Source organism: Mobula birostris, chromosome 1 (assembly GCF_030028105.1).
Source record: "Mobula birostris isolate sMobBir1 chromosome 1, sMobBir1.hap1, whole genome shotgun sequence".
Taxonomy (NCBI): domain Eukaryota; kingdom Metazoa; phylum Chordata; class Chondrichthyes; order Myliobatiformes; family Myliobatidae; genus Mobula; species Mobula birostris.
This window is the reverse complement of record NC_092370.1, coordinates 236,220,936-236,238,506: the sequence shown is the minus strand read 5'-3', so window position 1 is coordinate 236,238,506 and position 17,571 is coordinate 236,220,936. Positions and strand designations below refer to the sequence as shown.

Genomic DNA, 17,571 nt, shown 5'->3' with positions numbered 1-17,571 from the left:
TATGATCCTATGTTATTACAGGAAAGCATGGATAAAGCAGTGGCCGATTGACAGAAGAGGGAATAAAGGGAGCTTTTTCTGGTTGGCTGCTGGTGGCTAGTTGTGAACTATAGGAGTCTTTGTTGGGACCGAATTTTTTTACGTTATATGTCAATGATTTTGATGATGGAATTGATGGCTTTGTTGCAAAGTTTACAGACAATATGAAGATAGGTGGAGGCTCAAGCAGTTTTGAGGAAGTAGATGGACTTAGATTAGGAGAATGGGCAAAGAAGTAACAGATGGAATACAGTGTTGGGAAGCGTATGGTCATGCACTTTGGTAGAATAAATGAAAAGGTTGATTATTTTCTAAATGGAGAGAAAATACAAAAATCTGAGGCGCAACTGGATTTTGAAGTCCTTGTGCAGGATTCCCTAAAGATTAATTTGTAGGTTGAGTCTGCGGTGAGGAAGGCAAACGTGATGTTAGCATTTATTTCAATTTATTGCACTAGAATATAAAAGGAGGGATGGAATGTTGAGACTTTATAAAGCACTGTTGAGGCCTCACTGGGAGTATTGTAAGCAGTTTTGAGCCCCTTATCTTAAAAAGGATGTGCTGAAATTGGAGAGCGTTCAATGGAGATTCACAAAAATGTTTCCAGGATTAAACGGTTTGTCATATGAAGAACGTTTAATGGCTCTGAGCCTGTGTTTGCTGGAATTCAGAAGAAAGAATGGTGACCTCATTGAAACCTACCATATGGTGAAAGGCTTTGATAGAGTGGATGTGGAGAGGATGGGAGATTGGGAGAGTCTAAGACCAGAGGACACAGCCTCACAATAGAGGGCTGTCCTCTTAGAATGGAGATGAGGACATCTCATTAGCTAGCAAGTGGTGAATCTGTGCAATTCATTGCCACTGGCAGCTGTGGAGTCCAAGTCTTTATGTATATTTAAGGCAGAGTTTGATAGATTCTTGATTGGTCAGTGAATGAAAGGATATGGTTATATGGCAGGAGATTGGGGATGAGAGGAAAAATGGCTCAACCATGATGAAATGGCAGGGCAGACTCGATGGGCCAAATGACTTAATTCTGCTCCTATAGCTTATGGTCTTATGATCTAAACCAAGCGTTTGGTTTTGTTGCTAGAGGGTTCAAAATAAAAGTGGGTAAGTTGTGTTAAATCTTATGGAATTTTGGTTAGAGCTCCCTTGGAATACTCTGCACAGTCCTAGTTGCCATATTATAAAAAGAAAACGGCCAATAGAGTGAGTGCAAAGCCACAAATTTGAAAGAATACATATCAGGAAAAAATGAATAGCCTGATATCTTTCTTAGGCAACAGGTGGTTAAACCAATACCTAACAGAGGCTTTTAACATGCTGATAGGTTTCAATAGAGTGATACACAAAGAAAACTTCCATTTATGCGGGAGCAATACTAGAGGGCATCTATATAAACCAGATGCCAAGGAATTCAGAAGAATCTTGAGAACATGAAACTTGCTAATATAGGGAACAATGGTACTGAATAGGAATGATGCATTTGAAGGGAAGGAGTAGGGAATAGAGATTGTGTGCTGATAGATTTAGGTAAGAATAGACAGCAGATAGTTCAAGTTGAACATAGAAGCTGTTGTGGATTGGTTAAGCTTCATGTAGTATATTCTCTGCATTCAACACTATCATACCCTCAAAACTAACCACTAATCTCCAAGACCTAAGCCTTGATATCTTCTTTTGCCACTGGGTACTTGATTTCCTCACTTGAAGACCCCAGTCTGTTTGGATTGGCAACAACACCTCCTCCAAAGTCACCATCAACATAGGTGCATCACAAGGCTGTGAGTTTAGCCCTGCTCTGCTTGCTTTATACTTAGGACTGTGAGGCTAAGTATAACTCCAACACTGCATTTAAATTTGCTGATGACACCACTGTTGTTGGCCAAATCAAAGATGGTGATGAATTGACATATAGGTGGGAGATTTGAAAATCTAATTGAGTGGTACCATAACAACAACATCTCATTCTACTTCGGCAAAAACAAAGTGCTGATTGTTGATTACAGGAGGAAGAAATTGAAGGTCTATGAGCCAGAGTTCATTATGGGATCAGAGGTAGAGAGGGTCAGTAACTTTTAATTTCTGGGCATTATCATGTCAGAGGATCTGCCCTAGGACCAGTACATAAATGCCATTACGAGGAAGGCATGGCAGCATCTCTACTTTCTTATAGGTTTGCCTAGATTTGGCATGTCATCTAAAATTTCGACAAACTTCTATAGATGAACAACGGAGAGTACCCTGATTGGTTGCATCATGGCCAATGCCCAAGAATAGGAAAGTCTTCAGGGACATAACTAATATCCTCCTTCTTTAAAGAATAGAGTTACCCTTTCTCCACACCTGCATCGTCTCCATTTCCTGGTTATCGGTGATAAGTCCATCTTACTGCTGCCTTAACAGGATAGAGTTCCTCTTGTTCTCATTAACCACCCAATGAGCCTCCGCATCTGACATACCATTCTCTGCACTGTCTGCCATCTACAATGGGATTCTACCACCAAGTGCATCTTTACTCCCTCCCCCCCCCACCGACTCTCTGCTTTCTACTGGTATACTGGTATCGCTTCCTCCATGATTCCCTTGTCCATTCGTCCCTCCCCACTAATATTCATCATGGCACTTATCCTTGCAAGTGGCCAAAATGCTGCACATAATCATTCATCTCTTCCTTCACCTCCATTCAGAGTCCCAAACAGTCCTTCCAGGTGGGACAACACCTGACCTGCGAAACTTTTGGGGTTATCTGTTGTATCCAGTGCTCTCGATGCAGCCTCTGCATTAGTGAGACTTGATGTAGATTGGGGAAACACTTTGTCAGCACCTCCGCTCCACCCACAAAAAGCAGAATTTCCAGATAGCCAACTATTTAAATTCCTGTCCCCATTCGTATTCCAACATGTCGATCCGTAGCCTCTTCTTCTGTGCACTTTCAGGTTGGAATGGCCCTTTGCCTTTTCCACCTATCACTTCCCAGCTTCTTACTTCATTACCCCCTCCCCTCCTAACTGCCTTCACCTCTCACCACCTAGCTTGTTCTCCTTCCCCTCCTGACCTTCTTATTTTGGCATCTTCCCCCTTACTTTTCAGTCCTGCTGAAAGACCTCAGCCCAAAACATTGACTGTTTATAATTTTTATTGATGCTACCGACCTAGTGAGTTCCTCCATCCAGGCCTGTGGTGTTCTGTGTATTAGCCGACAAAAAGTGGTGAATACAGCCCAGTCCATTACAGGAAAACTCCTCCTCACCTTTGAGCACATCTACAAAGAGTGCTGTCGCAATAAAACAACATCCATTATCAAGGACCCCTACCATCCAGGTCGTGCTTTCTTCTGATGAATGATTTCGGCCCAAAATGGCGACTGTTTACTCTTTTTCATAGATTCTGCCTGGCCTGCTGAGTTCCTCCAGAATTTTGTGTGTCATGCTCTCTTCTCGCTGCTACCACCAGGAAGTAGGTACTGGAGTTACCATATACCAAGTTCAGGAACAGTTTACCTCTCAACCATCAGGCTTCTGAACCAAGATGGATAACTTCACTTTCTACAAAATTGAACTGATTACTGAATGCAACCCATGGACTCACTTTTAAGGACTTTACAGCTCATACTCTCAGTATTTATTTACTTAATTATTTATTTTTTGTACTTGCACAGTTTTTCTTTTTGCGCATTGATTGCTTGTCAGTCTATTTGTGTAGTTTTTCATTGCTTCTATTGTATTTTTTGTTCTACTGGGAATGCTTGCAAGAAAATTAATCTCTAGTACCTACATGTACATACTTTGATAATGAATTTACTTTGAACTTTGAAACTTACAACGTATATAGAGTGGAAATAAAATTTCAGACCCTTTTAAACCTCAGTAAAAAATTGATGTAATTAGTAAAACCTTTAGGGTTATAGTAAAAATATGATTATAAAGAAAACAGTATTTTCTGCAATAAATGAGGACAGCAGATACGCATCCATTGCCATTACAGAACATTAGCTCAGAGCAGCTTAGACTCTACAATTTTACGAGGTAATTAAAGTAATGTAATTTTAGAAGTGAAAAGATTGCCAGAAGCGCCTTGAATAAACAATGTTGGATAGTTCTCTGGCTAGATGTATGTGCACTGAGTGTACTGTCAATTAGCCAAGTTATCATATCTTGGATACTATGTTACAGCAAGATAATTTTTCCACCTCAAACTATGTCACATTTCCAGGCTTTTGTTTGGACATCTTTGTCAATGGAAATTATCAAGTTATGAAATTTTTAAAAATATGCTTTAGGTTGAAACTTACTTTAAAATGGTTAGTTTTTCATGAAAGTCATAATCTGCTAATCTGTAGACAAGTGAAAAGTTTTTATAAACTAATTGGAATTTAGTATTTTTCCCAGAATTGCAGTCCTAGCAATTTGGTGGCTTGTCTCCAAAAGTGATAAACAGTTTAGCCTCCTCCTTCTCCTATTTCTTACATTCTTACACTTTGTTAACTACCTGATGGAACATAAAATTCAAGTATGATGATTAGAAAACAAGGTATTTAATATACTCAACTGAATCATATTTGAGCAGTAGAAAATAAACTGACTTTTAGATCAAAGTTCAAAATAAATTTATTATCAAAATGCATCACGATATACAACCCTGAGATTCATGTTCCTGTGGGTATACTCAACAAATCTTTAGAATAGTAAGTACTATGTAACAGAATCAATGAGTGACTGCCAAACTAGGGCTTTCATCTGGAGTGCAGAAGGCAACACACTGCAAATGCAAAAAGAAGAAACAATAATATAAATAAATAAGCAATAAATATAAAAAAGCTGAAATGAAGAGTGCTTAAAAGTGAGTCCATTGGTTGTGGGAACATTTCAATGATAGGGCAAGTGAAATTGAGTAAAGTTATCCCCTTTGTTCAAGATCCTGATGGTTGAGGGGGACTAACTGCTCCTAACCTGGTGTGCGAGACCTAAGGCTCTTGCACCTTCCTCCTGATGGCAGGAGTGAGAAGAGAGCATATCCTGGGAGGTGGGGGTCCCTGATGATGGATGGTACTTTCCTGTGATAGTGGTTCATGTAGATGTGCTCAAAGGTGGGGAGAGCTTTACTTGTGATGGACTGGGCCATATCCATTACTTTTTGTAGAAATTATCCGTTCAAGGACATTAGTGTTTCCATATCAGGCTGTGATGCAGCCAGTCAATATACTCTCCACCACACATCTATAGAAGTTTGTCAGTGTTTTAGATATCATGCTGAATCTCTGCAAACTCTTAAGGAAGTAGAGGTGCTGCCACGCTTCCTTCATAATTGCTCTTATGTGTTGGGCCCAGAACAGGTCCACTAAAATAAGATCACTGAAGAACTTAAAGTTGCTAACCCTCTCCGCCTCTGTCTCCCCAGTTGCTTCAGAGAGATCGTACCTGGCCCTCTTGTAACTTTCCTGGTAACCAGACTCTCATCTGGCTCTCAGCAGATTTCAGATCTCATGGTTCATCCAGAGCTTCCAATTGGGAAGACTCTGAATGATTTATTGGGGACACACTCACCTACAGCTGTTTTAATAAAGTCCGTGACAACAGTGGTGTATTCATTCAGAACCCTAGATGTGTGCTTGAACACGGCTCAGTCCACTGACTCGAAGCAATCCCATAGCCATTCCTCTGCCTCTCGCGACAACCTCTTTGTCGTCCTAATCTCTGGAGCTTTGCTGTTTAGCCTCTGCCTGTTTGCATGCAGAAGAAGGCCAGCCAAATGATCTGGTTTACCAAAATGCAGTCTGGGCAAGGGATGTTAGGCACTTCGTATCTTAGTATAACAGTAATCCAGTATGTTGGAACCTCAGGGACTACAGGTTATATGCTGATGGTAATTAGGTAGGGATTTCTTCAAACAAGCCTGGTTGAAGTCTCCGACTATGATTTGAAATGCTTTGGGATGGACTATTCCTTGTTTGAAGGCGGTTTCACATAATATCCCGGGCGCTTGATTATAGCCGGCTGTTGGTGGTATGTAAATTGCAGTCAGGTTTACGGAGGAGAACTCCCTCGGTAAATAGAACAGATGGTATTTGACTGTTAGGTGTTCAAGTTCAGGGAAATAAGAGTTTAACAAACCACCACATCGGAGCACCAACGAGAGTTTATCATAAAACACACACCTCATCCTTTTGCCTTTCCCGACTCAGCAGTTAGGTCCATTCTGTAAATTGAGAAGGCTATGGGTTTGATCGCTGTATCTGGCATGCCTGGAGAAAGCCACGTTACAATCAAGCATACAATGGAACACACTTTCAGTTCTCTTTGAACCAGCAGTCTTGCCCTCAGATCCTCAATCTTGCTCTCCAGCAACTTCATATTTGCCAACAAAATGTTACATTTCAACATATTTTCCAGTGCAGTATGATGCACAAAACAATGTCCAAAATTCTATCAATAGCTTGTCTTGGTCCACCCAAGTAGATGCTGCAGCCAAGAATGTGCACCTCAGAAGACTAAGGAAACTTGGCATGTACCCATTGACCCTCACCATCTATTGATACACCATGGAAAGCATCCTATCTGAATGCATCACAGCTTGGTATTACAATTGTTCTACCCAAGACCACAAGAAATTGCAGAGAATTGTATACAGCTCAGCCCATCACAAAAACAAAACTCCTCTCCAAGGAATATGTCTGCACTTCATGCTGCCTCAGAGAAGCGGCCAACATAATCAAAGACTTCTCTCATTCCAGACATTCCCTCTTCTCTCTCCTTGCATCAGGCAGAAAATACAGCAGTTTGAAATCTTGCATCACCAAGCTCAAGGACAGCTCCTATCTTGCTATTATAAGATTCTTGAATCAACCTTGTGTACAAGACCATAGGTCCATTAGATATTGGAGCAGAATTAGGCCATTTGGCCCACTGAGTCTGCTCTGCCATTTCATCATGGCTGATCCATTTTTATGTGATTCATTTGTATGATATTGTGAAGTCAAGATTTCATCTTTCTACCTTGTCATGGCACTTGCTCCTTATTGTCGGTTTGCAATAACTCTTTCTGTAATTGTAACACTTTAGGCTGCATTCTGTTATTGCTTTTTGCTTGCACTACCTCGTTGAACTCGTGCTATGAAAGATCTGTACGGCTGGCCGGTAAAATAGAATTTCACAGTATCTTGGTGATAACTAATTATCAATTGCCAATTCTGAAATTTATTCATTAAAGATAAATAAAATAAACTGGGAAGGCATATGGGGCAGTGTCTTCTTTATTTTATTACAGTTTCATGGATTTAAGTTGTATTCATAGAAATTTGGATGTCTGACTCCAAACATTATTTTGTGTATCATACCACACTGTAAAATTTAATTGTTACAATTGAAACTAAGTGCTACCTCAACTGGTGTTAACTGGATCCACTTGTGGAAAACTGAAGAAATATGCGTGGAAAAGTCACAGTCAGATTGCAAAGCACTTCATCTTATTATTTTATTTTCCTGTGTTTTGTAGGCTTACTAGTAGCTGCAAGGCAATATGAGTAAGTAGCACACTCAGGCCACTGAAGACAAGAATGTATCCACAGCAGATATTTATCAATGAATGTAGTTATAAATATTCAACAAATATCACCATTCCTTTGATACACAAATATTGTTGAAGAGATTTATAAATATAGAATTTCAGTGTGTAACAATTGAGCCACTTTCTCAAAAGGGCTAACAATAGTGAGTGATTAATGATTATTTAAGTTACTTAGATGGAGAATCATTGGATGGTTAAGGATGCAACAATGAGTTCAGACATGCAAAGGCTCAATGATGTTAAAACCTTAGATATTAACATCCAAGCACAATTTTATATAGTACTGCAGATTCATTGATATCATTAACTCTCTCCCAGTAAATAATTCTCTCCCAATCTTTAAAATGGTGTAAAATAAATAAAGTTTTGGCATCAAAATATATCGTAAAAACACATTTCCCTCCAAAGCCAAAACAAATAAAATTGTGCTTGGATGTTAATATCTAAGGTTTTAACATCATTGAGCCTTTGCACGTCTGAACTCATTGCTGCATCCTATGAAAGGAAATTGGCGACTTTCATAAGGAAACCAGAGCTAGTGGGAAGATAGAGGATTGGGGGAGTTCTTAAAAACTTGCAGGAGGAAACCAAGATGGTCATTTGGAAGGAAAAGATGAATTATGAAAGGAAACTGGCGACTAATAATTTCCAGACATCAATGGTATAGTGGTATGGATCTATTTCAAAAAAGGTACACTTCGACAAGCATAAAATAACAAACCAGAAACAGTACAAAATTGTAAGAACAAATTGTGAATAAGATAGTAGACTGGTTGAGAGTAATGCAGTTGATAATGTGCATATGAACATTCAAAAAATTATTTGACTAAGTAACATAAGCTTGTAACCAAATTTGAATCCTGTGTGAAAAGAGACTGAAAAAGAGCGTACAAATTTAAGATAAATTAAGGTCACACCAGGTGCAGTATATGACAGCAGATACCCTTGCACAAGTACTGGGAGATTTACAGTAAGCTTTGGAAGAATGAAGTTGTGCATGGAGAATTGAAGGGCAGAAATGAACCTGGTAATTGCTAATAGAGGTAAACAAGGAAGAAATAGGAATTATTTATCTGGGAGTCCAGAAAGAGCATCCATTGTACTTTTTTCTTTTTTTCATGGTTTCTTTACTTTCTACTCTTCATTAATTGAAATATGACCATGCTTATCCACTCATGACTGTGTGGCTAAGCACAGCTTCAATGCTATCTTCAAATCTGAAATCTGAATCACGGGTGTTGATGAATGAACTTACTGGAGCAAGAGATGTCACCTATCCTCTTGCTTGACATCAGCAAACTAACAAGCTGATTTTTGGCTTCAAGCGAAGGAAGCATGGCAGCAGCTGAGAGAGGTAGCAGCTTTAAATTCTTTGGTGCTAATATCAGATGATCTGTCCTAGGCCCAGCAATCATAACATGCAATCATAAGAAAGTAAAGATGCTGGTGTGCTTCCCTGAGGAGACCAAAGGAGTTCTGCTTGTTGTTATACTCTAACAAACTTCTACAGGTGTATTGTTAAAGGTATTCTGACTGGCTTCATCATGGTCTGCTATGGCAATTTAAATGCACAGGTACTAAAGCTGCAGAGAGTCATGGACTCAGTCCAATACAGGACAGGCACATCCCTCCCCATCATCAGTAGTATCTACAGGAGACACTGCCTCAAAAAGACAACCTGTATCAGCAAAGATCAAACCATCCAACACTTGCCATTTTCTCACAGCTACTAGTGTACTGATGAAAGAGAACCTTGAACATTTTGCAGTGACAGGAAATATTGATGGAAGAAAAAGTTGCAGTTGACAGCATATGACATTCATGAGTTACATCAAGGGATGGATAGGAAAAAGATTTGAAGAGCTTATTAGAGCTTCCCAAACTAAAAACAGATGGAAGATCATGTTCACCCATGTCATATAACATGACACATAATGATGATGACTGGTGGACAGGAGGTACAGAAGCCTGAAGTCCCACACCATCGCGTTCAAGAACTGCCACCTCCCTTCAACCATTCAGTTCTTGAGCAACATCATAACCACTTTGACCATCTCATGCTAAAATGAACTTTATATTTTTTGTTCTAATTGTATTTTCCTATAAAAAGTGTATACTCTATATATGTTTCTTGTGAAGGCTGCTTTTTGATGTTATGTGCCTGTGATCCTGCTGCAAGTAAACTTTTCATTGCACTTGTGAATCATAATAAACTTGACTTTGACTAAGCAGATCTGCAAGGACTCTTGATTATTTCAAGATTATATGCCCATAGTTTTCCTTCTATTCAATTTATGTAAGAAATTTAATTTTTATCTATCCACTAATTATTTGCTTTTTCTTTTTATGCTCTATTTAACCTACAGATGTGGATGAATGCCACGAGGAGACTAATTGCTCAGGTGGACAATGCATAAATACAGATGGATCCTATATATGTAGATGTCAGACAGGGTTTACACATTTACCTGAAGCAGAACAATGTATTGGTAAGAATCATGAAAAATATTGGTAACTTTATTTTGGTATTAAAGTATACAATACAGATTGTAATATCTAGGATATATTAAATAACAGGTGCATGGAAAGTGCACGACTCGAAGAATGTCAAGCTCATAACCTATAAAACAACAGAAAATAAAATTTGAAAAAAAGAAGACCTGCAAGGTTTTACATTTTATTTCTCTGTAACGCATTCAACAAAATTTTGTCCCAGGCTGCTTAAAGCAATAGCCTACCTATTTTGCCACCAGGAATGTAGGTTCAATCTAAGATCTGGTGCTATTTATCTCTCTTCTTACTTTAAATCTATTATTCCCCAAAAGAGTAAATTCAGGCATAGCCTAACACTTTGGCAGTCTTCTTTAATTGTAATCCTCACAGTATGCACTGATGACCCTACACCTACCATGCAGCATCACACAAGCAACTTAGTACAGGCAAAATCACTGAAGATCTGCAAGGGATTTAGAATACCTAAAAGTATATTTCATGCAACACACACAAAAAGTGCTGGTGAACACAGCAGGCCAGGCAGCATCTATAGGAAGAGGTACAGTCGATGCTTTGGGCCAAGACCCTTCGTCAGGACTAACTGAAAGAAGCGATAGTAAGAGATTTAAAGGTGGGAGTGGGAGGGGGAGATCCGAAATGATAGGAGAAGATGGAAGGAGGAGGGATGGAGCTAAGAGCTGGAAAGTTGATTGGCAAAAGGGATACGAGGCTGGAGAAGGGAGAGGATCATGGGACGGGAGGTCTAGGGAGAAAGAAAGGGGGAGGGGAGCCCAGAGGATGGAGAGCAGGCAAGGAGTTATAGTGAGAGGGACAGAGGAAGAAAAGAAATTAGAACTCAGTGTTTTTGAAGATACAAGCTTATGGTATATTAGAATGGTATTCCTAAATATTCCATCCTATTGCTTGTATTTACTTAGATATTGATGAGTGTAGTTTATATGCTGGCTCTCTATGTGGCATCTGGAAATGTGAGAATACTATTGGTTCCTATCAATGCATTATGGGATGCCAGCCAGGATTCCAACGTACAGCTATTGGGGAATGCATTGGTAAGTACTCTTACAAGTAATTAGATGATGGATCCAGAACATTTTAGTTATATAATGGTTTGTTAACTTAATAATTTTAACCCTTGAATTATTGTTAATGGAGCTCCTTTTGGTTGAAGAATATACCATTTGTTTGACCCAGTGATTTCACAAGACCACAAGACATAGGAGCAAAATTTAGCCATTCAGGCACTGAGTTTGCTAGGCCATTCTATTGTGGCTTACTTATTATCCCTCTCAATCCCATTTCCCTGCCTGCCCCCCCATAACCTTTGATACCCTTACTGATCAAGAATCTTAACATATCCCCCATGACTTCGCCTCCTATAGCAACTTGCCTTCAAAGGACTACTTCTGAAACAGACTGTCTTCTCAACTTACATTGCAGTTTCTTTAAAAGGAGTAATTATACATTGTTGATATCAGTTAGTGTATACAAGTGTGCCATCTTGGTTCTTAAAAAAAATTGGATAAACTGTATGAGAATTGGTGGAATTAATCTGCAACCCTAGGTAGTTAATATGCACAGTAAGTCATTATTACCTAACTTTAACATGCTTCAGTACTGTAGAAAAGTATTCTAGTAGCTAGAATGCAAACAGCTCTTTCATTCTTGTTATTAAATGCTTACATTTAACAGATCATGTTAATATTCATAATTTTATAACACTTAAAAAATTGTTCTTCCACCAATAGAATTTCACACTGGTGACTTGTGCATCATCCTTGAATAGAGCACCACAGCTTAGAAGCAGATCTATTGGCCCATCTAGTTTGTGTCAAACTGTTAATATAAATCATAGCACAGTACAGCCCTGGTTTAAATCATTCTTCTTCTAAATAATTGACTTGTAGTAGATCTGCCTCCTTTATCCAATCTTTTCTAATGAAATGTGATATTGTTGATGTTTGGCATTTTTTGCATCCAACAGATAAAGAGTACTCAATTTTTTCTCATGTTCATCGTACGTATTCCAGGATTGATTTTTTTTTTTGTTGATAGCTAATTGTTTCCATTAGTTCGATCCTGTGAATATAAAGAAATTGCTGTTTCAGATCATGCTGCTGTGTTTTTATCTTTAAATCATCCAGGTATCTCCCAAATAAACAGATTCTCGTGTTTTAATCCAACTTTGTTATCAGATAAAGATTTTTAAAAATTTTTGGAGGGACAAATTATTCTTTTTTTTGAAGAGGATACACTAGAAGAGACGTCTAGTCTTATTTTATGGGATGCTTTTAAGGCTTATATTAGAGGTCAAATTATTTCTTTTACTGCAAGTGATAAGAAAAAAGCTAATAAGGAGAGAATTGAATTAGCCAATTAGTTGAAACAATTAGACCAAAAATATGCTTTGGCTCCAGATACTGTTTTATATAAAAGATGTGTTGAAATTAAAACCAAATAGGATCTGCTCTTATCCAATTGAAATGCAACTTTTAAAAGATAAAAGTCAGTTTTATGTTCCTGGAGATGAAACGGATAAACTTTTAGCTAACCAATTAAAGACCTTTATAGTTAAATGTCAAAATAAAGCTAATGGTGATAAAACATCTGATCATTTAGAAATAAACGATGCTTTTAGAGAATTCTACTCTAAACTTTATAGTTCTGATCCTCCTAAAGATAATACTCTAATGAATAATTTTTTAGATCGATTAAACATTCCTACACTTTCTGATGATACTCAAAAGTTGTTGGATCAACCTATGATCCTATGAGGAAATTGCCAAGATTGTTCATGCTTTGCACTCAGAGAAGGCTCCAGGTCCTGGTGGATTTTCTGGAGAGTTTTATAAGGTTTTTTCCTTTTTGCTTATACCTTGTTTATATTCAGTCCTTTCCAACTCCTTTAAATTAAGTAAGTTGCCACAATCTTTTTGTGAAGCCTCTAACTTCGCTTATTCTTAAAAAGAATAAGGACCCAATTGAAAGCTCTTCTTATAGACCTATTTCCTTACTAAATGTTGATACTAAAATTTTATCTAAACTTTTGGTTCATAGGATTGAAAATATTTTGCCATCTATTATCTCTGATGATCAGACTGGATTTATCAAAAATCGATACTCCCACTTTAATATTCATCATTTATTGAATGTTATTTATTTTCTTTCTCAAGAGATTTCAGAATGTGTGATATCGTTAGATGCTGAGAAAGCCTTTGATCGGGTTGAATGGAATTACTTATTTAAAACTTTAGAAAAATTTAACTTTGGGCCCGATTTTATTCAATAGATTAAATTACTTATCTCCCTCTGCTCAGATTCTTACTAACTGTCAGTACTCTAAACCATTTAAACTTTATCATGGAACTGGACAAGGTTGTCCTTTGATTCCTTTGCTTTTTGATTTGGTCTTAGAACCGTTAGCTATTGCTTTCCAGGAATCTGATGATATTACGGGTATATTAAGGAGGGGTATTACCCACAAAGTTTTGCTTTATGCTGATGACCTTTTGCTCTACATTTCTAATGTGGAGTCTTCTTGGTCTTCTATACTTTCTCTACTTTCCTGCTTTAGTCAGTTTTCTGGATATAAACTTAACTTTCACAAAAGTGAACTTTTTCCTTTGAATAATTTGGTATTAGTTAATACTAACCTTTCTTTTGAGATTGTAAGAAATCAATTTACTTATTTGGGCGTCACAATTACTAGGAATTATAAATTCCTTTTTAAAGAAAATTTTTTTTACGCTTCTGAATTATGTTAAGAAGGCACTTTCAAATTGGTCATCCCTCTCTTTATCGTTGATTGGCCAAATCAATTCCATTAAATTGAATATTTTGCCTAAATTTTTGTATTTATTTCAGGCCATACCTATTTTTATTCCTAAATCCTATTTGATTCTTTGGATTCTGTTATATCTTCTTACGTATGGAAAAGTAAAATTTCTCGATTAAATAAAATTCCTCTTCAAAAAGCTAAAAAGAATGGAGGTTTAGCCTTACCCAATTTTAGGTTTTATTACTGGGCAGTCAATATACAGTATCTTACGTTTTGCTTATATTATAATAATTGAGAGGACTGTCCGGTTTCTTTAGAAGCTAACTCTGTTAATAAATTCTCTATCATTTCTCTTCTTGGATCCTCAATTCCTTTACCTTTAAGTAATTTAACTGATAATTTTGTAGCTAAACACACTTTGAGGATTTTGGTACAATTTAGAAAATATTTTGGTTTATTGAGTTTTTTACTTTCCAGTCCCATTTTTTCTAACTATTTTTTTTAAACCTATATTTTTATGTCCTATGTAGTTTTTAATGAGTGGAATAGATTGGGTTGTGGCAGCTCGCCCACACGGCAAGCGAACCGGCTCCAGCAGTCGCGGGCGAGTCCGCAGCCAGTGGCAACCGAGAGGGCTCTGAGTGCGGGGCAGACCTCGGCCTGAAAGCCGACGTCACTTCTGCCCCGCAAAGAGCGGGAGATGCTGGGAGCGGGCACTTAAGAACGCGCAAATTTAAACAGTAAACAGTTCAACCAGATCCTGCTCGATTTAATATGTTGCTTTCACTCATTGCGTATCAGCGCGACTACATTGGTGACCCCGATGGTCCAACTGCATTTGGACCCAGCATGAACAACTTGGCTATGCAGAACGCAGTTTCCCTTAAACTGCCAACCTTCTGGACCACTCAACCCCTGGTCAGGTTCAAGCAAGCAGAGGCCCAGTTCCAGATCAGGCAAATTGTCTCAGATGCCACCAAGTATCACTACATGGTGTGCGCCCTCGACCAGGAGACAGCAGGCCGCGTTACCGACTTTCTGCATCAGCCTCCGGCAACAGTCAGGTACAAGGTACTCAAGGCCCTGTTAATCCGCACATTTGGCCTCTCCCGCTGTGAACTCCTGCTGCACGGTTACTGCATATGGACGGCCTGGGCGACCGCGTGCCATCAGCCCTGATGAGCGACATGCTAGCGCTGGCAGACGGCCATAAGTCTTGCCTGTTTTTTGAACAGGTCTTCTTGGAGCAAATGCCACAAGACATCCGCCTCCTGCTAGCAGATGAAGACTTCAGAGACCCGTGCAGGGTGGCTGCCTGCGCAGACGTGCTTTGGCGTGCCAAATAAAATGGCGGAACCACCATCGAAATTAGTGCTGCAGCACGGTCGAAAGCCCAGCCCTCCCACACCCCAGCAGCAGGGAATGTAACACTCACACCAAGGGACGGCACCACTTCTGAGTCTTGGTGTTTTTATCATCAAAGGTGGGATTCCAGGGCCCGCCACTGCCAACCGCCATGCTCGTTTCAGGGAAACGCCAGGATCAGCCGTCGCTGATGGCTACGGCGTCTGGTCACTGTGATAGCCTCCTCTATGTTTGGGACAAGCACTTCGGGCGTAGATTCCTGGTGGGCAGGGGGGTGGAAATCAGTGTCCTACCCCCCTCTAGCCATGATACCTGAGCTAGAAGAACAGGACCGGAACTTACGGCAGCCAACAGCAGCACCATCCGCACCCTACAGCACAAGAACCATCCCCTTGAAGTTCAGTTCCATCCGCTTTACATGGACATTTACGCTGGCTGCAGTATCACAGCCATTTCTGGGTGTGGACTTCCTCCGCGTGCATTGCCTGCTCGTGGATTTGAAGGGACAACGATTGGTCGATGTGAAGACGTTCCAGACTTTCTCCCTCGGTGAGGCCAGGTTACCGGCCCCACACCTGGACTCCGTCACTTATTCCGACAACGAGTTCGCCAGAGTGGTCTCGGAGTTCCCATCTATCATCATGCCGCAGTTTTCCTCAACAGACCCCAAACACGGTTTGATGCACCACATCCCCACACAGGGACCTCCTCTTCATGCCCAGGCCCGCAGGCTTCCGCCCGACAAGCTCTGCCTTGCAAAAGAGGAATTCAAGAAGATGGAGGAGATGGGGATTGTGCGGCATTCCGACAGCCCGTGGGCCTCCCCACTCCGTATGGTGCCCAAGTCCGAGGGAGGGTGGAGACCGTGCGGCAACTATAGGAGGCTGAATGACGCCAACACGTCCGATCGCTATCTGGTACCGCACATCCAGGACTTTACAGCCAACCTGCACGGGGCACGCATCTTTTCGAAGGTTGACCTGGTACGAGGGTATCATCAGATCCCAGTCCACCCAGACGATGTACCCAACGCGGCCCTCATTACCTCCTTTGGCCTGTTCGAGTTCCTCAGGCTGCTGTTCGGGCTCAAAAACGAAGTGATGACGTTCCAGCGCCTGATGGATGCAGTAGGGCGAGATATGGGCTTTCTGTTCATCTACTTGGATGACATACCTATCGCCAGTCACTCCCACCAGGAACATCTAGCACATTTACGCCTGCTCTGCTGCTGTCTAAGCGACTATGGTCTGGCTATCAACCCCACCAAGTGCCAGTTCGGCCTACCTGCCATCGACTTCTTGGGACACTGGGTTGACTACCATGGAGCTGTGCCCCTGCCAGCAAAAGTTGAAGCCATCTGCCAATTTGCCAGACCCAGCGCTGTTAAAGGCCTGCAGGAATTTGTTGGGATGGTTAACTTTCACCACCGTTCCCTGCCCTCAGTGGCCCAGATCATGCGGCCCCTTTTCGGCTTGATGTCCGGCAAGGTCAGAGAGGTCACCTGGACAGAGGAGGCGACAGCAGCTTTTGAACAAGCCAAGAACATATTAGCAAATGCCATGGTCCTGGTCCACCCCTGGGTCAACATCCCCACTGCCCACACCGTAGATGCCTCCAACGCGGCAGTTGGTGGCGTGCTTGAGCAGCTCATCGAAGGCCAGTGGAAACTGCTCGCTTTTTTCAGCCAGCACCTACGACCCCTGGAACTTAAGTACAGCGCTTTTGACAGGGAGCTGCTGGCCCTGTACCTTGCCATCCAGCACTTCAGGTAGTTCCTGGAAGGGAAGGAGTTCACGGTCTTCACAGACCACAAGCCTCTCACTTTCACGTTTGCCAAAGTGCCGGACCCATGGTCAGGCTGCCAACAATGCCACCTGTCGTACATCTCAGAGCTTACCACCACGATCAAGCACATCTCCGGGAAGAACTACGTGGTGGCCGTCACGCTGTCACACACCTCTGTCCAATCAGTGCACTCTCTGTCTCCGGGGGTGGATTATGCAGCATTAGCTAAGGCGCAACGACTGGACAGCGAGATGCCGGCATACTGAACCGCAGTCTCAGGACTCCACCTCGAAGACATACCCATTGGGCCTGAAGGTAATGAGCTCCTTTGCGATGTGTCCACCGGGCAACCTCAGCCCATTGTCCCGACTGCTTGGGGGCGCCGGGTTTTCGACAGCTTGCACAGTTTAGCCCACCCTTCCATCCGGGTGACCATCCGGCTGATCGCAGACAGGTTTGTGTGGCACGACCTACACAAGCAGGTCGGGCACTGGGCCAGGACATGCACACACTGTCAAACC

At 40.9% G+C, this 17,571-nt stretch overlaps 1 protein-coding gene across 4 annotated transcripts in view; it reads left to right on the top strand.

Annotated features, from left to right (window-relative positions):
* Nucleotides 1–17,571, top strand: part of LOC140205944 (latent-transforming growth factor beta-binding protein 2-like) — a 496,450-nt gene that overhangs the window by 383,380 nt on the left and 95,499 nt on the right. For 3 of the 4 annotated variants that reach the window (XM_072273854.1, XM_072273844.1, XM_072273871.1), the window contains 2 exons: nt 9,978–10,100; nt 11,043–11,174. In XM_072273854.1, the coding sequence (XP_072129955.1) occupies nt 9,978–10,100; nt 11,043–11,174 (255 nt within the window). The remainder of the gene's footprint in view (nt 1–9,977; nt 10,101–11,042; nt 11,175–17,571) is intronic. The other variant, XM_072273862.1, reaches the window with a different exon arrangement.